Here is a 27539-nt window from a genome sequence, read left to right as displayed (position 1 = left end):
TTACAAGGCCCCCCTTCTACGTCCCCGATATCTCTGTCTCTTTCTCCTGCGAATGACAGGGATTTGGGCCTTGTCAGGTATTTTAGTTCAGTATATATTCATATACACTACATATATAACTACTACTATATTCATATACACTACATATATAACTACTATATTCATATATAATACATATATAACTACTACTACTATATTCACATACACTACATATATAACTACTACTACTATATTCATATACACTACATATATAACTACTACTACTATATTCATATACACTACATATATAACTACTACTACTATATTCATATATACTACATATATAACTACTACTATATTCATATACACTACATATATAACTACTACTACTATATTCATATACACTACATATATAACTACTACTATATTCATATACACTACATATATAACTACTACTACTATATTCATATACACTACATATATAACTACTACTATATTCATATACACTACATACATAACTACTACTACTATATTCATATACACTATATATATAACTACTACTATATTCATATACACTACATATATAACTACTACTATATTCATATACACTACATATATAACTACTACTACTATATTCATATACACTACATATATAACTACTACTATATTCATATACACTACATATATAACTACTACTACTATATTCATATACACTACATATATAACTACTACTATATTCATATACACTACATATATAACTACTACTACTATATTCATATACACTATATATATAACTACTACTATATTCATATACACTACATATATAACTACTACTATATTCATATACACTACATATATAACTACTACTACTATATTCATATACACTACATATATAACTACTACTACTATATTCATATACACTACATATATAACTACTACTATATTCATATACACTACATATATAACTACTACTACTATATTCATATACACTACATATATAACTACTACTATATTCGAAAACTGACTTTTTAAAGTGACTGATTTTGTAAAAGTGGGCCAACAATAAATACAGTATCTTACCTGAAGTTGTTTAATCGTCCTTTTGTTTTACTTTGTCATTTAAGTTGAATTCATTACAAGTGGTAGTCGGCCGGCATTCATATTCTTGTTTTCTGTTGATTAATCATGCTGTTTGTTCTCCATAATTGGGTGGTTTGACACAATTCGCTTCAAGAGGTTTTTTTTCAATCACTGAAAATCATTGAACGTTTTCTTTTACCTCCCTCCATTGTTTGGTTTAGGTGACTTGCTTCAATTCCACACAATGCTGATGTATTAGTGTCCCTCCCTGGTTCCTGAAGCATCCTCAGGTCAGCACCAAGTGCACATCGTTAATCTTATCAGGCTTCACAAAGATGAACTGGTTAATCCTTACTTACCTTAGTCTGGCACTCCATGGTCTAGAACTAACTAATCTGAAGTTAAGCAACGTCTCAGAAAGCCATTTTAATCTGGATTAATTTAAGTAGAATTAGCCTAGTCCGGGAAACCGTCCCTTTATGTTGGTGTTTCCTTTATTTTGGCAGTTACCAAAATAGAACCATGTGTTAATCAGCAGAACCATGTGTTAATCAGCAGAACCATGTGTTAATCAGCAGAACCATGTGTTAATCAGCAGAACCATGTGTTAATCAGCAGAGCCATGTGTTAATCAGCAGAGCCATGTGTTAATCAGCAGAACCATGTGTTAATCAGCAGAACCATGTGTTAATCAGCAGAACCATGTGTTAATCAGCAGAACCATGTGTTAATCAGCAGAGCTGCACATGAAACAGAACACTCTGAATGCAATCACTGCACTTAGTACACACACACACATACACACACACACACACACACACACACACACACACACACACACACACACATGTTCTCGGCACTTCACACACTCACAGCACTTCAAACAACCTTCCTGAATAATGATGAGCTCATGGGACAATAGGAGGGGGGATGAACACACAAACACACAGAACGTTGAAAGACCACCACTCAAAGGAGATGGAGAGAGAGGGATGGAGAGGGAGGCATGGAGAGAGAGGGATGGAGAGGGAGGGATGGAGAGGGAGGGATGGAGAGAGAGGGATGGAGAGGGAGGCATGGAGAGAGAGGGATGGAGAGGGAGGCATGGAGAGAGAGGGATGGAGAGGGAGGCATGGAGAGAGAGGGATGGAGAGGGAGGCATGGAGAGAGAGGGATGGAGAGGGAGGCATGGAGAGAGAGGGATGGAGAGGGAGGCATGGAGAGAGAGGGATGGAGAGGGAGGGATGGAGAGGGAGGCATGGAGAGAGAGGGATGGAGAGAGAGGGATGGAGAGAGAGGGATGGAGAGGGAGGGATGGAGAGGGAGGCATGGAGAGAGAGAGATGGAGAGAGAGGGATGGAGAGAGAGGGATGGAGAGAGAGGGATGGAGAGGGAGGGATGGAGAGGGAGGGATGGAGAGAGAGGGATGGAGAGAGAGGGATGGAGAGGGAGGGATGGAGAGGGAGGGATGGAGAGGGAGGCATGGAGAGAGAGGGATGGAGAGGGAGGCATGGAGAGGGACAGATGGAGAGAGAGGGATGGAGAGGGAGGCATGGAGAGAGAGGGATGGAGAGGGAGGGATGGAGAGAGAGAGAGAGGGATGGAGAGGGAGGGATGGAGAGGGAGGGATGGAGAGGGAGGAATGGAGAGGGAGGGATGGAGAGGGAGGCATGGAGAGGGAGGCATGGAGAGGGAGGGATGGAGAGGGAGGGATGGAGAGGGAGGGATGGAGAGGGAGGGATGGAGAGGGAGGCATGGAGAGGGAGGCATGGAGAGGAAGGCATGGAGAGAGAGGGATGGAGAGGGAGGGATGGAGAGGGAGGGATGGAGAGGGAGGGATGGAGAGGGAGGCATGGAGAGAGAGGGATGGAGAGGGAGGGATGGAGAGAGAGGGATGGAGAGGGAGGGATGGAGAGAGAGGGATGGAGAGGGAGGGATGGAGAGAGAGGGATGGAGAGGGAGGGATGGAGAGAGAGGGATGGAGAGGGAGGCATGGAAAGAGAGGGATGGAGAGGGAGGGATGGAGAGAGAGGGATGGAGAGAGAGAGAGGGGATGGAGAGGGAGGGATGGAGAGGGAGGGATGGAGAGGGAGGAATGGAGAGGGAGGGATGGAGAGGGAGGCATGGAGAGGGAGGCATGGAGAGGGACAGATGGAGTGGGAGGGATGGAGAGGGAGGGATGGAGAGGGAGGGATGGAGAGGGAGGCATGGAGAGGGAGGCATGGAGAGGAAGGCATGGAGAGAGAGGGATGGAGAGGGAGGGATGGAGAGGGAGGGATGGAGAGGGAGGGATGGAGAGGGAGGCATGGAGAGAGAGGGATGGAGAGGGAGGGATGGAGAGAGAGGGATGGAGAGGGAGGGATGGAGAGAGAGGGATGGAGAGGGAGGGATGGAGAGGGAGGGATGGAGAGGGAGGGATGGAGAGAGAAAGCATTTGTCTTAGTTGAACTGAGATGAAGGGAGGTGTGTGTGTGTTTCTGTTTGGAGTGGCACATTATCATTTCCTCTCAGCGCTTCCCACTCTCTCTGTCTCTCCATCTCTCCATCATTCCATCTCTCCCCTCCTCCCTCTCATCTCTCCATCCCTCCATCTCTCTGTGTTTGGATCTCACAGTAATAACCTGTTGCATTCAGGGGCAGACTGACACATAGGCAGACCTCTATAGCATACAGACACACACACACATCTACACGACTGACAGACTGGCTTTTTCAACACACACACATCCACACAGCTACGGAGAGACACAGATGATTTAGTCTGTGGTTTAGTACTCAATGTTAGTACAGAGTGAGCTGGTTTTGAGGTTGTGTGACTGGTTGACTGGCTGAGATGGGACGATGTAGTGTCTAGTGTCTACCATTCTACAGGGACAGACGGAGGACCAACAGAAAGGTGAGTGCCTGAAAAAGCTCACATTTTCTACTTGCTTAACGAAACCAAGTGCATCTCAAATGTGAAAGTATTTGTCTAGGGTTGCACCACTCCTCACTTCACACTCTTCCTCTCTTCACACCCCTAGTCATCTCCTCTTTTCCTCTCCTCTCCTTCTCTCCTCACCCTCTCTCCCTCTCCCCCTCTCTCTTTCTCTCTTCTCTCCTTCTCCCCCTTTCTCTCCTCTCTCCTTCTCTCCCTTTCTCTCCTCTCTCCTTCTCTTCCTATCTCCTTCTCTCATCTCCCTTTCTCTCCTCTCTCCCTCTCTCCCTATCCCCCCTCTCTCTTTCTCTCCTCTCTCCTTCTCTCCCTCCCCCCTCTCTCTCTCTTTCTCTCCTCTCTCCTTCTCTCCCTCTCCCTCTACTTCTTTCCCTCTCCCCCCTCTCTCTTTCTCTCCTTCTCTCCCTCTCCCCCTCTCTCTCCTCCCTCTCTCTCCTTCGTTACTCATCCCACTCTTTGTTTCTGTGACCAGGCGGTTGCTATGGTGGCCAAGGTTGTCTCCATGGTGATGGCAGCTTGTTGGTTACAGTTGGTTACGTTGTTGGACAGGTCGTGTCCTGGCTGACCTTCACACTGTGTGTGTGTAGATGACGGGGCAGGTGCTGGGTGAGGGTACTGAGCTGGCGTCTCAGAGGCTGTCAGTGAAGACATGGCTGGACGAGGAATGTGAGAGAGCAGACAGCAACCTGAGTCATCTGAGTCGGTACGAACACACACACGCACGTACACACATACACACTCACACGTTTCATATTACAGTATACAGTGGCTTGCGAAAGGATTCAACCCCTTTGGCATTTTTCCTATTTGTTTGCCTTACAACCTGGAATTAAAATGGATTCTTTGGGGGTTTGTATCATTTTGATTTACACAACATGCCTACCACTTTGAAGATGCAAAATATTTTTTATTAATGAAAAATAAAATTATACGACAAAAAAAATGAGAACCTGAGCGTGCATAACTATTCACCCCCCACCCCCAAGTCAATACTTTGTAGAGCCACCTTTTGCAGCAATTACAGCTGCAAGTCTCTTGGGGTATGTCTCTATAAGCTTGGCACATCTAGCCACTGGGATTTTTGCCCATTCTTCAAGGCAAAACTGCTCCAGCTCCTTCAAGTTGGATGGGTTCCGCTGGTGTACAGCAATCTTTAAGTCATACCACAGATTCTCAATTGGATTGAGGTCTGGGCTTTGACTAGGCCATTCCAAGACATTTAAATGTTTCCCCTTAAACCACTCAAGTGTTGCTTTAGCAGTATACTTAGGGTCATTGTCCTGCTGGAAGGTGAACCTCCGTCCCAGTCTCAAATCTCTGGAAGACTGAAAAAGGTTTCCCTCAAGAATTTCCCTGTATTTAGCGCCATCCATCATTCCTTCATTTCTGAACAGTTTCTCAGTCCCTGCCGATGAAAAACATCCCCACAGCATGATGCTGCCACCACCATGCTTCACTGTGGGGATGGTGTTCTCGGGGTGATGAGAGGTGTTGGGTTTGCGCCAGACATAGCCTTTTCCTTGATGGCCAAAAAGCTCAATTTTAGTCTCATCTGACCAGAGTCTCCCACATGGCTTTTGGCGAACACCAAATGTGTTTGCTTATTTTTCCAATCTCCTCTGTGGAGCTTTGCAGCTCCTTCAGGGTTTTCTTTGGTCTCTTTGTTGCCTCTCTGATTAATGCCCTCCTTGCCTGGTCCGTGAGTTTTGGTGGGCGGCCCTCTCTTGGCAGGTTTGTTGTGGTGCCATATTCTTTCCATTTTTCAATAATGGATTTAATGGTGCTCCGTGGGATGTTCAAAGTTTGGATATTTTTTTATAACTCAACCCTAATCTGTACTTCTCCACAACTTTGTCCCTGACCTGTTTGGAGAGCTCCTTGGTCTTCATGGTGCCGCTTGCTAGGTGGTGCCCCTTGCTTAGTGGTGTTGCAGACTCTGGAGCCTTTCAGAACAGGTGTATATATACTGATGTGACAGATCATGTGACACTTAGATTGCACACAGGTGGACTTTATTTTACTAATTATGTGACCTCTGAAGGTAATTGGTTGCACCAGATCTTATTTTGTTGAAGTCGGAAGTTTATGGTGTATGGTCCTCTGTAGCTCAGCTGGTAGAGCACGGCGCTTGTAACGCCAAGGTAGTGGGTTCGATCCCCGGGACCACCCATACACAAAAAATGTATGCACGCATGACTGTAAGTCGCTTTGGATAAAAGCGTCTGCTAAATGGCATATTATTATATTATTATTACATACACCTTAGCCAAATACATTTAAACTCCCTGTCTTAGGTCAGTTAGGATCACCACTTCATTTTAAGAATGTGAAATGTCAGAATAACAGTAGAGAGAATGATTTATTTCAGCTTTTATTTCTTTCATCACATTCCCAGTGGGTCAGAAGTTTACATACACTCAATTAGTATTTGGTAGCATTGCCTTTAAATTGTTTAACTTGGGTCAAACGTTTCGGATAGCCTTCCAAAAGCTTCCCACAGTAAGTTGGGTGAATGTTGGCCCATTCCTCCTGACAGAGCTGGTGTAACTGAGTCAGGTTTGTAGGCCTCCTTGCTCGAACACACTTTTTCAGTTCTGCCCACAACTTTTCTATATGATTAAGGTCAGGGCTTTGTGATGGCCACTCCAATACCTTGACTTTGTTGTCCTTAAGCCATTTTGCCACAACTTTGGAAGTATGCTTGGAGTCATTGTCCAATTGGAAGACCCATTTGTGACCAAGCTTTAAATTCCTGACTGATGTCTTGAGATGTTGCTTCAATATATCCACATAATTTTCCTTCCTCATGATGTCATCTATTTTGTGAAGTGCGCCAGTCCCTCCTGCAGCAAAGCACCCCCACAGCATGATGCTGCAACCTCCGTGCTTCACGGTTGGGATGGTGTTCTTCGGCTTGCAAGCGACCCCCTTTTTCCTCCAAACATAACAATGGTCATTATGGCCAAACAGTTCTATTTTTGTTTCATCAGACCAGAGGACATTTCTAAAAAAATTACAATCTTTGTGCCCATGTGCAGTTGCAAACCGTAGTCTGGCTTTTTTATGGCAGTTTTAGAGCAGTGGCTTCTTCCTTGCTGAGCGGCCTTTCAGGTTGTGTCGATATAGGACTTGTTTTACTGTGGATATAGATACTTTATACCTGTTTCCTCCAGCATCTTCACAAGGTCCTTTGCTGTTGTTCTGGGATTGATTTGCACTTTTCGCACCAAAATACGTTCATTTCTAGGAGACAGAACGCGTCTCCTTCCTGAGTGGTATGACGGCTGCGTGGTCCCATGGTGTTTATACTTGCGTACTATTGTTTGTACAGATGAATATGGTACCTTCAGACGTTTGGAAATTGCTCCCAAGGATGAACCAGACTTGTGGAGGTCTACAATTTGTTTTCTGAGGTTTTGGCTGATTTATTTTGATTTTCCCATGATGTCAAGCAAAGAGGCACTGAATTTGAAGGTAAGCCTTGAAATACATCCACAGGTACACCTCCAATTGACTCAAATTATATCAATTAGCCTATCAGAAGCTTCTAAAGCCATGACATCATTGTCTGGAATTTTCCAAGCTGTTTAAAGGCACAGTCAACTTAGTGTATGTAAACTTCTGACCCACTGGAATTGTGATACAGTGAATTATAAGTGAAATAATCTGTCTGTAAACAATTGTTGGAAAAATTACTTGTGTCACGCACAAAGTAGATGTCCTAACCGACTTGCCAAAACTATAGCTTGTTAACAAGAAATTTGTGGAGTTGTTGAAAAAACAGTTTTAATGACTCCAACCTAAGTGTATGTAAACTTCCGACTTCAACTGTATGCACGCACCACTTTTCCGTTATTAATTTTTTATAATCTTTTGAAATAAGTTCTTTTTTTCTACATTGTAGAATAATAGTGAAGACATCAAAACTATGAAATAAAACATATGGAATCATGTAGTAACCAAAAAAGTGATAAACAAATCAAAATATATTTTGTATTTGAGATTCTTCAAATAGCTAGCATTTGCGTTGATGACAGCTTTGCACACTCTTGGCATTCTCTCAACCAGCTTCATGAGGTAGTCACCTGGAATGCATTTCAATTAACAGGTGTGCCTTCTTAAAAGTTAATTTGTGGAATTTCTTTCCTTCTTAATGCATTTGAGCCAATCAGTTGTTTTGTGACAAGGTGGGGGGGTATACAGAAGTTTGCCTTATTTGGTAAAAGACCAAGTCCATATTATGGCAAGAACAGATCAAATAAGCAAAGACAAAGACACTCCATCATTACTTTAAGTCAATACGGAACATTAAAGTTTCTTCAAGTGCAGTCGCAAAAACCATCAAGCCCTATGATGAAACTGGCTCTCATGAGGACCACCACAGGAAAGGAAGACCTAGAGTTACCGCTGCTGCAGAGGATAAGTTCATTAGAGTTATCTGCACCTCAGATTGCAGCCCAAATAAATGTTCAAGTAAGAGACACATCTCAACATCAACTGTTCAGCGGAGACCTTCATGGTCAAATTGCTGCAAATAAACCACTACTAAAGGACACCAATAAGAAGAAGAGACTTGCTTGGGCCAAGAAACACAAGCAATGAACATTAGACCGGTGGAAATCTGTCCTTTGGTCTGACCAGTCCAAATTTGAGATTTTTGGTTTCAACCGCTGTGTCTTTGTTAGACGCAGAGACACGTACAAAGTTCTTCCTCGCCCTCCATTTGGAAAATCTGACCATAATTATATCCTCCTGATTCCTGCTTACAAGCAAAAACTAAAGCAGGAAGTGTAGTGTCGAGATAACGATGCTAATTATGCTGTGATGACAAGAAATCCGCTGACACTGTCCTTGATTATAATAGTTTATTACATCAAAGATTTCAGCGTCAATTTACAGACTCCTGCAGACATCTGGAGAACAACTGACCCAATCTCTAATATGTTATATTCTCCCTGTCCTTTGTTTCAACCATGTTATTTATAAAATGTAACATAATATGGGTGGTTCTCCTACAGACCAATCCCTGGCCTTCACATAACAGACTTCCTCTGTTTTAGGGGGCCCCTATAGTAATGCTTTCCAGATGCTTCCGCAAGCTGAGTCAACTTCCTCTAACACACCATTTGCAAACGTCAGCAAAGTCATAAACTGTTTAGATACTACATATTTCCCCCCTTCGAGACTAATTAAGTCTCGAAAACAAAAATAATACGATTTCTAATTGAGTAGCTTCAGCAATAAACCAACATGTATGGAGAGTAAACACATTTTTCTATGGAGTGTAAATACATTTCTATGAAATATGAACTAATCTTTATGGAGTGTGAGAGCAAAAAACCTGTCTGGCAGCTTTCTTTCCAAATATCCATCAATCAATCAAGACAGTAAAATGTTCTCACGGCCCCTCTGCCCCAGGCAACCACCTAGGTACTCCAGATCAATTCATAAATCAAAATACAATCAAAAATGTCCACATTCAGGCTGGTCGACCCATCGGACCCTCCTGTGGATTCTCTCTGTCCCTGCCTAGACCCAATATCCCTAAGCATCCACGAAAAAACAAAAACATCTGAGGTCCCCACATGTACCCAACAACAGAAAACATTCTAAAATTAATACAGAAAGAATATGACACAAATTATGTATTACACATGCAAATATGTCTATATATCATTGCAGACACTGGAATGTAGTCCACTACACTGCATCTCCTCAGCAGTGTCGACTTTCAATGAAACGTCGATGATGGAATCTGAACATTTCCACACCTTCCTTGTTCCACTTCCTCCAGTCCATTCATATTGTCCATGTTTGAGTATTTGAATCCCCTCTACACATTCCCCCATATGCTTCTGGAAGAAAATAAAACACCAACCAGTATCTTTTGCAAAACAACACATGCAAATTAAAACATCAATATCAACAATAATATAAAAATGATATATAAAATGAATCACATTCCATTTCCCCCCTTTGATTCATAAGAAAATACTAAATATCACAATAATATGTAAAGACGTGAAAAATGATCGGATATTCAAAATGGATATCTATCCATCAATACTCCATCCAGTCCCACTTGTTTATCTCCATCTAGATCAGTAACAGTTAACAACGGCATCTGAGTGTTGTCTCCAGGCATCACAACTCCAACCCATCTCAATATCATAGCCTTCGCAAAAGTCAATAACAAAGTACAAAAGCAAAACATCACACACAGCGCTATCAGAGCTGCTACTAAAATCTGAACCATCACTGCTCCCACTGGGCCTAACTGATCTTGCAACCAAGCCTTCGCTGGCCATCCAGCTCCTTCAGATCTACCAAACGCTTCCCTTATATTCTTCAATGCATCTATAACACTAGTGATATTATCGGAACTATCGGGGATCAAAGTATAACAATCATCCCCCGTCAAGTTCATAGCCAAACATAAGCCACCTTGTTTTGCTAAAATATAGTCAAGAGCCATGTCATGTTTCAACAGCATCAGTCTGTGACTTCTTTGAGTATTTGACAGAAGGTTAAACCGTCTTATCGTTTCATTTGCATCTGCTCTCCTATTTCAACACTATCCTTACTACCATTCACAGCACTCTCCATCCGTATCATAAACTCCTGAGTCACTCTTACTACATCCTTTAGTTTCAGAAAAGTTGTTGTTGGTGTCTGTGTCACATTTCCGAAATGTGTTATTGCCGTCGTAACATTAATGTCTTTCAAAGTTACTGTTAAAATAGTTGCTTTAGTTGATGTATTAACACTCTTAACTATTTCCAGTGGCAAAGTGACAGATGTCCTCTGTGTATTATTTACTGTTGGAGTGGCTACTGTAATATACTTCTCCTGAACTCCTTTGGTGACTGTGGAAACTTCAACAGACTTTAAATCTTCCATCATAAGCGTCACCTTACGAGTTACATAGCCTTTTAACCAATAATTCTTAACCGGAACAAATTTTAACGCTGGCTCTAAATAAGTACACATATATTCTCCCTGATCTTCCCATGTAACATTACGCAAAATAAGTGAGCAATCACTCATAACCCTCTTCCACTTCATATCGTTGTACAAAATATACTTCCTTTGACTAGATGAAACAGCTTCTACTTCTGGTCCTGATAACAACACTTCTTCTCCATAATTATCTCTCCAGGTGGGAGGAATGTCACCTCCCCCACTCTGTCTCTCACATCTACAAGGAAGATGAGCTGTACCACCCATCCTAACCCTAATCACAGTCTTTTCTTCTAAAATTGGTGTTGGAGCGATTTTCTGAGGCGCCATTGTAATCAAATGTGATACATTTATAGCTTTAATAACTGTCAATGTTGAAAGAGTTGAATTGCTTCTCACTGTTGTTGTATTAGGCTGAAGTGTTGATGTCATTGTTGTTGATTCATCTATTTTCCCTACAGCTTGGAGCTCTTTACTTGTATTTCCATCTATCACCACTAGTATCACTACATTAACTCTCAGTCCCAACTCTAATCCCTCACTTTCAAACTGTGGATTATAAAAAATACATTTATAATCACCTTGATCCTCCTGCTGGGAATTGTACACATAGAGACTGCAATCACCCTCAATCTTCAGTCTTCTCTTATCATTCAGCAACGCATACTTTCTCAATGCAACTGCTCCTAACAGATCTAAACTCCTACCATATCTATCTTCCCACTGAACTCTAAATTTCCCATCACCACTGTTCTCTCTCGTGCACTGACATGGAAGCTGAGCTGACTTTCCTAGAGTTACTTCAACCCTAGTTTTTTTCTCCTAACTGGTCTGGGCCAACTTTGTCTAACCGAATCACCAGCTTCTCCTGTAACAGAGTTGCCCTTGGTGATCTCCGCTGCTTCACATTCCACTGAAATATTCCCTGTTGTTTCTGGGACGTATTGAAAATCAATTTCCCCAAATCTCCTTTCCTTTCCCTCCATCGCAGAGTCATCTCTGGCATCATCAGAAGTGTAAACATTATCATCAACGTTGTCCACAACATGGACAATCTCTCCTTCTGGGTTTTCACTCTGGATATTGTCATGCATCCCTCCTTCTGCCTGTTCTCCCCTATCTTCATCCTGCTCTCTTGAGCCTTCAACACCTCTTCTCCAGGCGCTTTAACACAATGTGACAAATGATACCACGTTGGAGACCCTTTAACCTGGACAGCTGTTCCAGTACTACGAACAACTTCAAATGGTCCCTCACGACGTTCGTTATACCACTTCCTTCTAAATACCTTCACGAACACCTTGTCCCCAGGTTGCACTGTGCTCCTTTTTTGCTCATCAAGCTTCTCCTGCACCTCTTCTTTTCTTTGCCTGTCAGAAACATATGTGGACAACTTTTTATGAAAATTGGCCATATATGTAACGTACGCTCTCATTTCATCTTCCAAAAGAGCCAAGCTTGGAACCTTGCCGCTGGTTCGCAAACAATGCGTAGGCATCCTTCTTCCTGTGACCAGTTCATGGGGTGTCATACGTAGATCACGCAACTCACTTGAGCGACACACCATTAATGCTAAAGGAAGCGCCGCTATCCAGTTTAGACCCGTATGCTGACAAATTTTGACAATGCAACTTTTCAAGACACCGTTCATTTTTTCACAAATCCCTTGACTTTGTTGGTGATAAACTGCTCCAAGACGTTGCTTAATTCCCAATTTTTGCAACATAAATTTCACTGATTTATCCACAAATTCCTTCCCATTATCTGAGGATATTCGATCCACCTGCTTATGACTTCTTTACACAAGAACTTGGCAACCGATTGAGCATATTTTAGCTTAGTTGGACATCCTATGCACCTCTTGGTGTAGGAATGTAACCAAGAATAACAGTCACACCCCTGCGAACATTATTTTCCAGACAGATTGTGCACCTGCCTATGACATAGTCAACCTGTTCAAGCAAATATGGTGCCCAAAAACCATACTCCTTTGTGATCTTTCTCCTAACCTCCCCCCTTGCAACATGAGCTAACCCATGTGCTTCCTGAATAATCAGACCTAATAGGTCTAGAGGCGCTACTATCAACCTCTCATGGTTTCTCCAAAGACAACAAAGGATTGTTACTCTGAGGATTTTTTTATTGTCTTCAAAACACCTGATTTCGAAAGTCCTTCAATTTGTGGTTCAATCCCTTGGATTGCTTCATCTTTCAATGGGTACTGATTCTTCCAAGGAGGTCTGGCTCCTGGTCGAAGTTCAACTTTCACCTCAATTGGGCTGATTTCACAAGTCCAATATCGGTACTGTGTTGAGACCACAAACATTCTTGAACTTGTTGCAACATCTCCTCTTTCATAGGGTCTGAATCCATCTTCACACTGCAAATAGATTAATGTGTCATCCGTACAGCTTGTGGCTCTCCTTGTCCTTGAGCCAAAATCATTATTTTGAGAAATCGCTGATCTTCACTCCTCCAAATCGCCAAATTCTCTTTCATCGGTACGAAAACAGCTTTCTCTGCTTCTGTCATCATTTCTCCTATTTGCTTCTGCTCATAGCCTTCAGAAACCAACAAGGTCACATGTGGCACACTCTTCTCAATCTCCAATTCTTTATCCAGATAATCATCTGTGTTTATCTTCCTAGCTGCTCCTTGTGGTCCTAAAATTATGCAACATGAGCTGAGTTGAACTTTCTTTGGTTGATTACTCAACCATTCCTCTGAGTTCGATTGGGCAGCATTCTTGAAATACTTGAGCGTACAATTAAATGGATATTCCAGAAGCCTCGCATCTGGCATATTTGCCACAATGAATTTCTCCCATATCTTAGCCTGCTTCAAAAAATCTTCACTGAGATTTCCAATCCAGAATACTGAAGAAGAATCCATCTCTGTCATCATCAACAATTGGTAAACCATTTCCTTTGGCACTTCTGTACATTTTATTGTACAGTTCAACTTACACAATGCATCTCTTCCCAACAATGCAATAGGTATATGTTCTGATACCAGTATGGGTATTGTAATTTTCTGATTTTTATAACAGAGCTCAATTGGTTCCGTAAGAGGAATCAGCTGTTTTACTCCCTCGAATCCGATTGTCCTAATGAGTTGATTGGACATAGGGAGATGTGTAGCATCTTCAGGCCGAACACAGGTAAAAGCAGCTCCGCTATCCGTCATCACTTCCAATGGTCGGTTGTTTATTTTCACCTCAATTGAGCATGTTCTGCCTGCGGCTACGAAACCCCTACCTGTCCCAGACCTGCTGTTTTCAACTCTTTAATGATCGGCTATGAAAAGCCAACTGAGAGACCTGAGCCCTAGGACCATACGTCGGGACTACCGGCCGTGGTGACTCCTTGCTGTCCCCAGTCCGCCTGGCCTTGCTGCTATTCCAGTTTCAACTGTTCTGCCTGCGGTTATGGAACCCCTACCTGTCCCAGACCTGCTGTTTTCAACTCTTAATGATCGGCTATGAAAAGCCAACTGAGATTTATTCCTGATTATTATTTGACCATGCTTGTCACTTATGAACATTTTTGAACATCTTGGCATGGTTCTGTTATAATCTCCACCCGGCACAGCCAGAAGAGGACTGGCCACCCCTCATAGCCTGGTTCCTCTCTAGGTTTCTTCCTAGGCTTTCGCCTTTCTAGGGAGTTTTTCCTAGCCACCGTGCTTCTACACCTGCATTACTAGCTGTTTGGGGTTTTAGGCTGGGTTTCTGTACAGCACTTCGAGATATTAGCTGATGTAAGAAGGGCTATATAAAATAAAATTGATTGATTGATTAAATTGATTGAATTGTTGGATCTTTTTCCGGTCCTGATGCTACCAGCTGACACCCCCCTTTCGGATCTTCTGGGCACCCCTAGAATCCTTGCTCCGGGCCCCTATAAGGGTTCACCGGTCCTCCAGATGATCTTGACTGGCCCCTGTATCTTCCTCTGAAATTCCCTCTGGTGTTTCCTCCTGGCCCATTACACTACCGGGCAAAGTGACCAACCTGTCCACAATTATAACACACTTCTGAAGATTGCTGGAAGTATGACTTAAATCTTCCTCCTCTTCCTCTTCCTAAGCCTTCTCGTCCTCTTCCTCTCCAATTCTGTGTCTGTCCAGAGACTGGCTGTGGATATGAAACAACTGGTACCGCTATTGGTGGCTGGTACAATTGCGGTGGGAACTGGTCCGGTTGAAGCTGTGGCAGTGATTGTTGATTTGGTGCACACTGATTCTGCATAACCAAAGCCTGTTTCTTCTCCTTCTTATTCTCCACCAGTTGTATTTGATTGAGTTTTCTGAGAGTTTCTTGGTCCTGTTCTTTCTGGTTGTGTTCCTTTTTCCTGTACAGATCCACTTGATGGGCTATATGATCTGTATAGACACCTTTTGTCATGTTGTCAAGTCCAACCACCTCTGCCAGTTTGCTCCTTACTGGTGAGGGCAGTCCCATCTGCAATTTAGCTCTCAAAATTGACTGCTCAATTTGACTCACATCTGGATCATTTCCGGTAATATTTCTCCACACTTGATGAACTCTTGACACATAGGCTCTCGGATTTTCTTGTTGTCCTAGTGGGTCAATCAGAATGTTGTCAGGATGCACATTTGTTGGAAACGTATCTTTCAGTGCTCTCCACAGCCGATTTCTACTTGCAGCCAACAATTCAGGATCGTTCACCGCAGTCCCCACATATCTATTAAGTCCAGCTCTCTGAAAAATGTCTTCCATATCTGGAATCCCAAGGAGATTAGCCAAAAGTCTCTTAATGTCTCCTATGGCAGACTGTGTTCCCACCGTAATTTCTTCCCATTTTGAAATCCAAGGATATGCTCCATCTTGAAGAGTAGGCAGCTTCTCAAATATATCTGACATATCGGTATTCTGCAAAGTCTTATACTCCAGGTTCTGTCCTCGAATTATCACTGGCATCATCTTCTTACTTGTGCTCCCTTTTCTTGTAGGATAAAATCCTCTTGAACATGAAACACCTTTAATCTCCAAATCTTCATCGCTTTCTCCATCTTCACTTTCATCAGAGATCGAATCTCTTGTATCCTTCTTCCAACTTCCATCACCCCTTCTTTCCTCTCTGGCCAACCTCCATCTGATCACAGGGTCATATCCACCCATGATCTCTTCTGATCATCATCATCATCATCTTCAAGTTCCACCCTCCTGAACGTCACTCCACCCTTAGTTTCCAGACATCTCATTTTCTTCTTACTTTTGGAGTTTGGATTAATCTTTTTGGTCGTTTCTGCTTGTCCTCTCTCTATTATTCATTCATCTTCATCTCTGATGCAATAATCACCCTCCTGAATGATCATTGGAAGCTGAGGATAGACATCCTTAAACTCTACTTCTTTCTCGTAAGGTGGGGGTCTTTTTGCTGAATCCGTATGTGAGAAAGGTGTATTGACTTCTGCCATTAGTTTTTCTGTCACCTTCACCTCTTTTACCATTTTCTCTATACCTCTGTTTCTTTTCTCGTTGGTATCTTTTATCAGTTTTTGTCCTTCATTTTCAAACAGCTTAAGAACACCCAGCTCTCTTTGTCTCTTTTCTTTACGTTGTTCCCTTTTTCCCCATTCTTTTGATCTGCCTTATAAATCGACACAAGCACTTTCATTATGTTGATGACGTCAGGGTTAAGAGTCCCTTCCACTGGCCATGGTTGTTCAATGTCAGGCCAACGTTTATTCAATTTTCCAGATAACCTTGCAATACCATTTACTAGAGGATTACTATTTTCTACTACATCAACAGGAGTAATTACTTTCATAGTTTTGATGTCCTTTTTCCCCGTTGTAACAACTCTTTTATATTCCTTTATTGTGAATTATTTTATTATTATTATTATAATTTAATTTGTAAACCAAAAAATACTTTTAGACTATGTAGCTTATGTTTCCCTCCCTTTCCCCCACCCCCAAATTAATTAATTAATTAATCAATTAATTAATCAATTAATTAAATAATTAATGTATCAATATATCTATTCATTTTTAGTAATTTATTAATGTATTAATGTATTAATTTATTAATTTATTAATTTATTTTTATTTTTATTTTTATTTTTATTTTTATTTTTATTTTATTTTATTTTACCAAATTATTGATTAGTGGCAATCTTACCACATCCGATCAGGAAAAGTAAATGAAAGTAGTCAACTTCAGAGCAATCCAAAAAAGAAAGACCTGTAATCCAGCAACACTACAGCACTCACAAACCAATTGCTTAATAAGCACCTAATGACATTAATTTTACAGAATAATGTCAGTGCTGGATTTCCAACACAACTCTAATCAAACCAACCCATGCACAAAAAACTCCAATGTGCAATTCTTAATTACATCAATTGATCAGTCCGTTGCCAAGTCCCTGTCAAATTGTCACAACATGAAATATGCTAGGCACACACAATATCCTGTATGGGAAGGTAAGTTTTGTGAACAGAACAGTACTGGCCTTGATTGGACTGGATCCATGGCAGCACACACTGTCGCGTGACACACTGGTCAGCACCTCCTCTCTCTCTCTCTCTGTCTCCTCCTTCTCATCTCTCACATGACAGAAGAACAAAGGAACAGACAAGAATTTAGTCTTTTATGCACTCACTGGGTTATTTCAACCATACAACCCTTTTAGACATACCTATGTTCACATTCGCGCTAAGAAATAAGCAAACAGCTTAACTCAGGAATATTATAAATAGCGCAATAACATTTTATTTTATTTATTTATTTAATTATTTTTATTTTTAATCCGTCAACATATCTCTCATTTATAAATTCAATAGATCTCAATCAAATAGTTTCATCGTTAAGCAACAGCCGATTTAACAAACAGAATACTTTATTCGTGTGTAAGTCTCCCCCTCCTTCTCTGTCTGCATGTCACAGCAGCTCAGTGCAGGCAGGGGAGTGGCATATTTGCTCTACGTAACTCTAAACTCATAAAATCCCACGCATGCGCAGTTCATTCACCAGTGCAATTTCAGAGTGAAAAGAGCTCCCAAGCAACTCTCTCCAAGCTAAACAACAGAAAGTAGACAGACCAGCTGTCCCTCCGTTATTTCCCAACACAGACAAACAGTAACACTTAACAAAACTCCCAAACCAACACAGAACATAGAACACAAATCCTACTTCGAAGTTTCTTATCTTTACTTATCCTAATCTGCAGATTTATAGTTATTTTCTTATCCATTACAAAACATCTCTATACACTCTTAAAATCCTCCCTGTAGGCTCATAGTCTTTTAACAGTTATTAAACGTTCTCTTTTTATAGAGACTCATAAGATTCAACCTTAACTTCCTCCCAGGGGGCTCAAAGTTTTTTTAACAATTCTTAACGTTCTCGCTAATGGAGACTAATAGATTGTAACCTTAACTAACATATTTCCTTACAAAAAACTAAGGGGTAAGGGGGGGGTAGAAGGATTACTTTATCCTATCCCAGGTATTCCTTAAAGAGGTGGGGTTTCAAATGTCTCCGGAAGGTGGTGAGTGACTCCGCTGTCCTGGCGTCGTGAGGGAGTGTGTTCCACCATTGGGGTGCCAGAGCAGCGAACAGTTTTGACTGGGCTGAGCGGGAACTATGCTTCCGCAGAGGTAGGGGAGCCAGCAGGCCAGAGGTGAATGAACGCAATGCCCTCGTTTGGGTGTAGGGACTGATCAGAGCCTGAAGGTACGGAGGTGCCGTTCCCCTCACAGCTCCGTAGGAAAGCACCATGGTCTTGTAGCAGATGCGAGCTTCAACTGGAAGCCAGTGGAGTGTGCGGAGGAGCGGGGTGACGTGAGAGAACTTGGGAAGGTTGAACACCAGACGGGCTGCAGCATTCTGGATGAGTTGTAGGGGTTTAATGGCACAGGCAGGGAGCCCAGCCAACAGCGAGTTGCAGTAATCCAGACGGGAGATGACAAGTGCCTGGATTAGGACCTGTGCCGCTTCCTGTGTAAGGCAGGGTCGTACTCTCCGAATGTTGTAGAGCATGAACCTACAGGATCGGGTCACCGCCTTGATGTTAGCGGAGAACGACAGGGTGTTGTCCAGGGTCACGCCAAGGCTCTTCGCACTCTGGGAGGAGGACACAACGGAGTTGTCAACCGTGATGGCGAGATCATGGAACAGGCAGTCCTTCCCCGGGAGGAAGAGCAGCTCCGTCTTGCCAAGGTTCAGCTTGAGGTGGTGATCCGTCATCCATACTGATATGTCTGACAGACATGCAGAGATGCGATTCGCCACCTGGTTATCAGAAGGGGGAAAGGAGAAGATTAGTTGTGTGTCGTCAGCGTAGAAATGATAGGAGAGGCCATGTGAGGATATGACAGAGCCAAGTGACTTGGTGTATAGCGAGAATAGGAGAGGGCCTAGAACTGAGCCCTGGGGGACACCAGTGGTGAGAGCACGTGGTGCGGAGACAGCTTCTCACCACGCCACTTGGTAGGAGCGACCGGTCAGGTAGGACGCAATCCAAGAGTGAGCCGCGCCGGAGATGCCCAGCTCGGAGAGGGTGGAGAGGAGGATCTGATGGTTCACAGTATCAAAGGCAGCAGACAGGTCTAGAAGGACAAGAGCAGAGGAGAGAGAGTTAGCTTTAGCAGTGCGTAGAGCCTCTGTGACACAGAGAAGAGCAGTCTCAGTTGAACGACCAGTCTTGAAACCTGACTGGTTTGGATCAAGAAGGTCATTCTGAGAGAGATAGCAAGAGAGTTGGCTAAAGACGGCACGCTCAATAGTTTTGGAGAGAAAAGAAAGAAGGGATACTGGTCTGTAGTTCCTGGCCTTATTCCTTCATTCTATTCTTTTTAAATTTTATTCAAGCCAAATATCCCTGTGCCCAGTGTTATCAATTCCTATAGACACTCCCCCCTGTTTGCGTTGTTTTCAACGCAAACAAATTTAGAAATTTAGAACGGATTCTCATCACACAGCAAATAACAGCAAAGCGCACATGCAAGTTCTTAACGGTGCAGTCATTCAACGCACACACACGGACACACGAACTGACCAGTGCCCAAAGTGGTGAGAAAACTCACCCTTATCTGCCGGCCTCTGGAGCGAGAATCAGCCCGGCGCCCATGATGCAACGTTGAAACAGACGCAACACGTCCAAAATACCTCATCGCCATTAATGTAGTGTCGAGATAACGATGCTAATTATGCTGTGATGACAAGAAATCCGCTGACACTGTCCTTGATTATAATAGTTTATTACATCACAGATTTCAGCGTCAATTTACAGACTCCTGCAGACATCTGGAGAACAACTGACCCAATCTCTAATATGTTATATTCTCCCCGTCCTTTGTTTCAACCATGGTATTTATAATATGTAACATAATATGGGTGGTTCTCCTACAGACCAATCCCTGGCCTTCACATAACAGACTTCCTCTGTTTTAGGGGGCCCCTATGGTAATGCTTTCCAGATGCTTCCGCAAGCTGAGTCAACTTCCTCTAACACACCATTTGCAAACGTCAGCAAAGTCATAAACTGTTTAGACACTACAGAAGCACCAGTGACTCGGTCAATAAAAAAGTGGTCAGATGAAGCAGATGCTAAGCTACAGGACTGTTTTGCTAGCACAGACTGGAATATGTTCCGGGATTCTTCAGATAGCATTGAGGAGTACACCACATCAGTCACTGGCTTCATCAATAAGTGCATCGATGACGTCGTCCCCACGGTGACTGAACGTACATACCCCAACCAGAAACCATGGATTACAGGCAACATCCGCACTGAGCTAAAGGGTAGAGCTGCATTTTTCAAGGAGCGGGACTCTAACCCGGAAGCTTATAAGAAATCCCGCTATGCCCTCCGACGAACCATCAAACAGGCAAAGAGTCAATACAGGACTAAGATTGAATCGTACTACACCGGCTCTGGCGCTCGTCGGATGTGGCAGGGCTTGCAAACTATTACAGACTACAAAGGGATGCACAGCCACGAGCTGCCCAGTGACACAATCCTACCAGACAAGCTAAATTATTTCTCTGCTCGCTTCGAGGCAAGTAACACTGAAACATGCATGAGAGCATCAGCTGTTCCGGATGACTGTGTGATCACGCTCTCCGTAGCCGATGTGAGTAAGACTTTTAAGCAGGTCAACATTCACAAGGCCGCAGGGCCAGACGGATTACCAGGATGTGTACTCCGAGCATGCGCTGACCAACTGGCAAGTGTCTTCACTGACATTTTCAACCTCTCCCTGTCTGAGTCTGTAATACCAACATGTTTCAAAGAAGACCACCATAGTCCCTGTGCCCAAGAACACTAAGGTAACATGCCTAAATGACTACCGACCCTTAGAACTCACGTCTGTAGCCATGAAGTACTTTGAAAGGCTGGTCCTCACATCAACACCATTATCCCAGAAACCCTAGACCCACTCCAATTTGCATATCACCCCAACAGATCCACAGATGATGCAATCTCTATTGCGCTCCACACTGCCCTTTCACACCTGAACAAAAGGAACACCTATGTAAGAATGCTATTCATTGACTACAGCTCAGCGTTCAACACCATAGCCCTCAAAGCTCGGAGAACACGTCCTGGTAATCTATCTGGCCCTGCTTCCTTGTGAATGTTGACCTGCTTAAAAGTCTGCTAGTAGCTATGTTAAACACCTGACAGACATCCTGTTAGTAACTATGTTAAACACCTGACAGACATCCTGTTAGTAACTATGTTAAACACCTGACAGACATCCTGTTAGTAGCTATGTTAAACACCTGACAGACATCCTGTTAGTAACTATGTTAAACACCTGACAGACATCCTGTTAGTAACTATGTTAAACACCTGACAGACATCCTGTTAGTAACTATGTTAAACACCTGACCTGACAGACATCCTGTTAGTAACTATGTTAAACACCTGACAGACATCCTGTTAGTAACTATGTTAAACACCTGACAGACGTCCTGTTAGTAACTATGTTAAACACCTGACAGACATCATGTTAGTAACTATGTTAAACACCTGACAGACATCCTGTTAGTAACTATGTTAAACACCTGACAGACATCCTGTTAGTAACTATGTTAAACACCTGACAGACATCCTGTTAGTAACTATGTTAAACACCTGACAGACATCCTGTTAGTAACTATGTTAAACACCTGACAGACATCCTGTTAGTAACTATGTTAAACACCTGACCTGACAGACATCCTGTTAGTAACTATGTTAAACACCTGACAGACATCCTGTTAGTAACTATGTTAAACACCTGACAGACATCCTGTTAGTAACTATGTTAAACACCTGACAGACATCATGTTAGTAACTATGTTAAACACCTGACAGACATCCTGTTAGTAACTATGTTAAACACCTGACAGACATCCTGTTAGTAACTATGTTAAACACCTGACAGACATCCTGTTAGTAACTATGTTAAACACCTGACAGACATCCTGTTAGTAACTATGTTAAACACCTGACAGACATCCTGTTAGTAACTATGTTAAACACCTGACAGACATCCTGTTAGTAACTATGTTAAACACCTGACAGACATCCTGTTAGTAACTATGTTAAACACCTGACAGACATCCTGTTAGTAACTATGTTAAACACCTGACAGACATCCTGTTAGTAACTATGTTAAACACCTGACCTGACAGACATCCTGTTAGTAACTATGTTAAACACCTGACAGACATCCTGATAGTAACTATGTTAAACACCTGACCTGACAGACATCCTGTTAGTAACTATGTTAAACACCTGACCTGACAGACATCCTGTTAGTAACTATGTTAAACACCTGACCTGACAGACATCCTGTTAGTAACTATGTTAAACACCTGACCTGACAGACATCCTGTTAGTAACTATGTTAAACACCTGACAGACATCCTGTTAGTAACTATGTTAAACACCTGACAGACATCCTGTTAGTAACTATGTTAAACACCTGACCTGACAGACATCCTGTTAGTAACTATGTTAAACACCTGACCTGACAGACATCCTGTTAGTAACTATGTTAAACACCTGACAGACATCCTGTTAGTAACTATGTTAAACACCTGACAGACATCCTGTTAGTAACTATGTTAAACACCTGACAGACATCCTGTTAGTAACTATGTTAAACACCTGACAGACATCCTGTTAGTAACTATGTTAAACACCTGACAGACATCCTGTTAGTAACTATGTTAAACACCTGACAGACATCCTGTTAGTAACTATGTTAAACACCTGACAGACATCCTGTTAGTAACTATGTTAAACACCTGACAGACGTCCTGTTAGTAACTATGTTAAACACCTGACCTGACAGACATCCTGTTAGTAACTATGTTAAACACCTGACAGACATCCTGATAGTAACTATGTTAAACACCTGACCTGACAGACATCCTGTTAGTAACTATGTTAAACACCTGACCTGACAGACATCCTGTTAGTAACTATGTTAAACACCTGACCTGACAGACATCCTGTTAGTAACTATGTTAAACACCTGACCTGACAGACATCCTGTTAGTAACTATGTTAAACACCTGACAGACATCCTGTTAGTAACTATGTTAAACACCTGACAGACATCCTGTTAGTAACTATGTTAAACACCTGACCTGACAGACATCCTGTTAGTAACTATGTTAAACACCTGACCTGACAGACATCCTGTTAGTAACTATGTTAAACACCTGACAGACATCCTGTTAGTAACTATGTTAAACACCTGACAGACATCCTGTTAGTAACTATGTTAAACACCTGACCTGACAGACATCCTGTTAGTAACTATGTTAAACACCTGACCTGACAGACATCCTGTTAGTAACTATGTTAAACACCTGACAGACATCCTGTTAGTAACTATGTTAAACACCTGACAGACATCCTGTTAGTAACTATGTTAAACACCTGACAGACATCCTGTTAGTAACTATGTTAAACACCTGACAGACATCCTGTTAGTAACTATGTTAAACACCTGACAGACATCCTGTTAGTAACTATGTTAAACACCTGACAGACATCCTGTTAGTAACTATGTTAAACACCTGACAGACATCCTGTTAGTAACTATGTTAAACACCTGACAGACATCCTGTTAGTAACTATGTTAAACACCTGACAGACATCCTGTTAGTAACTATGTTAAACACCTGGCAGACATCCTGTTAGTAACTATGTTAAACACCTGGCAGACATCCTGTTAGTAACTATGTTAAACACCTGGCAGACATCCTGTTAGTAACTATGTTAAACACCTGACAGACATCCTGTTAGTAACTATGTTAAACACCTGACAGACATCCTGTTAGTAACTATGTTAAACACCTGACAGACATCCTGTTAGTAACTATGTTAAACACCTGACAGACATCCTGTTAGTAACTATGTTAAACACCTGACAGACATCCTGTTAGTAACTATGTTAAACACCTGACAGACATCCTGTTAGTAACTATGTTAAACACCTGACAGACATCCTGTTAGTAACTATGTTAAACACCTGACAGACATCCTGTTAGTAACTATGTTAAACACCTGACAGACATCCTGTTAGTAACTATGTTAAACACCTGGCAGACATCCTGTTAGTAACTATGTTAAACACCTGACAGACATCCTGTTAGTAACTATGTTAAACACCTGACAGACGTCCCTGTTAGTAACTATGTTAAACACCTGACAGACATCCTGTTAGTAACTATGTTAAACACCTGACCTGACAGACATCCTGTTAGTAACTATGTTAAACACCTGACAGACATCCTGTTAGTAACTATGTTAAACACCTGACAGACATCCTGTTAGTAACTATGTTAAACACCTGACAGACATCCTGTTAGTAACTATGTTAAACACCTGGCAGACATCCTGTTAGTAACTATGTTAAACACCTGACAGACATCCTGTTAGTAACTATGTTAAACACCTGACAGACATCCTGTTAGTAACTATGTTAAACACCTGGCAGACATCCTGTTAGTAACTATGTTAAACACCTGACAGACATCCTGTTAGTAACTATGTTAAACACCTGACAGACATCCTGTTAGTAACTATGTTAAACACCTGACAGACATCCTGTTAGTAACTATGTTAAACACCTGACAGACATCCTGTTAGTAACTATGTTAAACACCTGACAGACATCCTGTTAGTAACTATGTTAAACACCTGGCAGACATCCTGTTAGTAACTATGTTAAACACCTGACAGACATCCTGTTAGTAACTATGTTAAACACCTGACAGACATCCTGTTAGTAACTATGTTAAACACCTGACAGACATCCTGTTAGTAACTATGTTAAACACCTGGCAGACATCCTGTTAGTAACTATGTTAAACACCTGACAGACATCCTGTTAGTAACTATGTTAAACACCTGACAGACGTCCTGTTAGTAACTATGTTAAACACCTGACAGACATCCTGTTAGTAACTATGTTAAACACCTGACCTGACAGACATCCTGTTAGTAACTATGTTAAACACCTGACAGACATCCTGTTAGTAACTATGTTAAACACCTGACAGACATCCTGTTAGTAACTATGTTAAACACCTGACATACATCCTGTTAGTAACTATGTTAAACACCTGACAGACATCCTGTTAGTAACTATGTTAAACACCTGACAGACATCCTGTTAGTAACTACGTTAAACACCTGACAGACATCCTGTTAGTAACTATGTTAAACACCTGACAGACATCCTGTTAGTAACTATGTTAAACACCTGACAGACATCCTGTTAGTAACTATGTTAAACACCTGACCTGACAGACATCCTGTTAGTAACTATGTTAAACACCTGACAGACATCCTGTTAGTAACTATGTTAAACACCTGACAGACATCCTGTTAGTAACTATGTTAAACACCTGGCAGACATCCTGTTAGTAACTATGTTAAACACCTGACAGACATCCTGTTAGTAACTATGTTAAACACCTGACAGACATCCTGTTAGTAACTATGTTAAACACCTGACAGACATCCTGTTAGTAACTATGTTAAACACCTGACAGACATCCTGTTAGTAACTATGTTAAACACCTGACAGACATCCTGTTAGTAGCTATGTTAAACACCTGACAGACATCCTGTTAGTAGCTATGTTAAACACCTGACAGACATCCTGTTAGTAACTATGTTAAACACCTGGCAGACATCCTGTTAGTAACTATGTTAAACACCTGACAGACATCCTGTTAGTAACTATGTTAAACACCTGACAGACATCCTGTTAGTAACTATGTTAAACACCTGACAGACATCCTGTTAGTAACTATGTTAAACACCTGACAGACATCCTGTTAGTAACTATGTTAAACACCTGACAGACATCCTGTTAGTAACTATGTTAAACACCTGGCAGACATCCTGTTAGTAACTATGTTAAACACCTGACCTGGCAGACATCCTGTTAGTAACTATGTTAAACACCTGACAGACATCCTGTTAGTAACTATGTTAAACACCTGACCTGGCAGACATCCTGTTAGTAACTATGTTAAACATATGACAGATATCCTGATAGTAACTATGTTAAACACCTGACAGACATCCTGTTAGTAACTATGTTAAACACCTGACCTGGCAGACATCCTGTTAGTAACTATGTTAAACACCTGACCTGGCAGACATCCTGTTAGTAACTATGTTAAACACCTGACAGACATCCTGTTAGTAACTATGTTAAACACCTGACCTGGCAGACATCCTGTTAGTAACTATGTTAAACATATGACAGATATCCTGATAGTAACTATGTTAAACACCTGACAGACATCCTGTTAGTAACTATGTTAAACACCTGACAGACATCCTGTTAGTAACTATGTTAAACACCTGACAGACATCCTGTTAGTAACTATGTTAAACACCTGACAGACATCCTGTTAGTAACTATGTTAAACACCTGACAGACATCCTGTTAGTAACTATGTTAAACATATGACAGATATCCTGATAGTAACTATGTTAAACACCTGACAGACATCCTGTTAGTAACTATGTTAAACACCTGACAGACATCCTGTTAGTAACTATGTTAAACACCTGACAGACATCCTGTTAGTAACTATGTTAAACATATGACAGATATCCTGATAGTAACTATGTTAAACACCTGACAGACATCCTGTTAGTAACTATGTTAAACACCTGACAGACATCCTGTTAGTAACTATGTTAAACACCTGGCAGACATCCTGTTAGTAACTATGTTAAACACCTGACCTGAAAGACATCCTGTTAGTAACTATGTTAAACACCTGACAGACATCCTGTTAGTAACTATGTTAAACACCTGACCTGACAGACATCCTGTTAGTAACTATGTTAAACACCTGACAGACATCCTGTTAGTAACTATGTTAAACACCTGAAAGACATCCTGTTAGTAACTATGTTAAACACCTGACAGACATCCTGTTAGTAACTATGTTAAACACCTGAAAGACATCCTGTTAGTAACTATGTTAAACACCTGGCAGACATCCTGTTAGTAACTATGTTAAACACCTGACAGACATCCTGTTAGTAACTATGTTAAACACCTGACAGACATCCTG

The 27539-nt window shown here is 41.8% G+C and overlaps 1 protein-coding gene across 2 annotated transcripts in view; it reads left to right on the top strand.

Moving 5' to 3' along the window:
* The first annotated feature begins 3534 nt into the window (after nt 1-3534).
* The window catches only part of LOC121556121 (cyclic nucleotide-gated cation channel), a 47333-nt gene continuing 23328 nt past the window's right edge, over nt 3535-27539 (top strand). The window contains exons 1-2 of one of the 2 annotated variants that reach the window (XM_041870010.2): nt 3535-3955; nt 4582-4697. In XM_041870010.2, coding sequence (XP_041725944.1) covers nt 4582-4697 — 116 coding nt within the window. In that variant the 5' untranslated portion in view covers nt 3535-3955. Of the gene's footprint in view, nt 3956-4543; nt 4698-27539 lie in introns of both variants that reach the window. The other variant, XM_041870011.2, reaches the window with a different exon arrangement.

The sequence above is a fragment of the Coregonus clupeaformis genome, unplaced genomic scaffold, assembly GCF_020615455.1.
Source record: "Coregonus clupeaformis isolate EN_2021a unplaced genomic scaffold, ASM2061545v1 scaf0015, whole genome shotgun sequence".
Lineage (NCBI taxonomy): Eukaryota > Metazoa > Chordata > Actinopteri > Salmoniformes > Salmonidae > Coregonus > Coregonus clupeaformis.
This window is presented reverse-complemented; position numbering and strand designations above follow the sequence as displayed.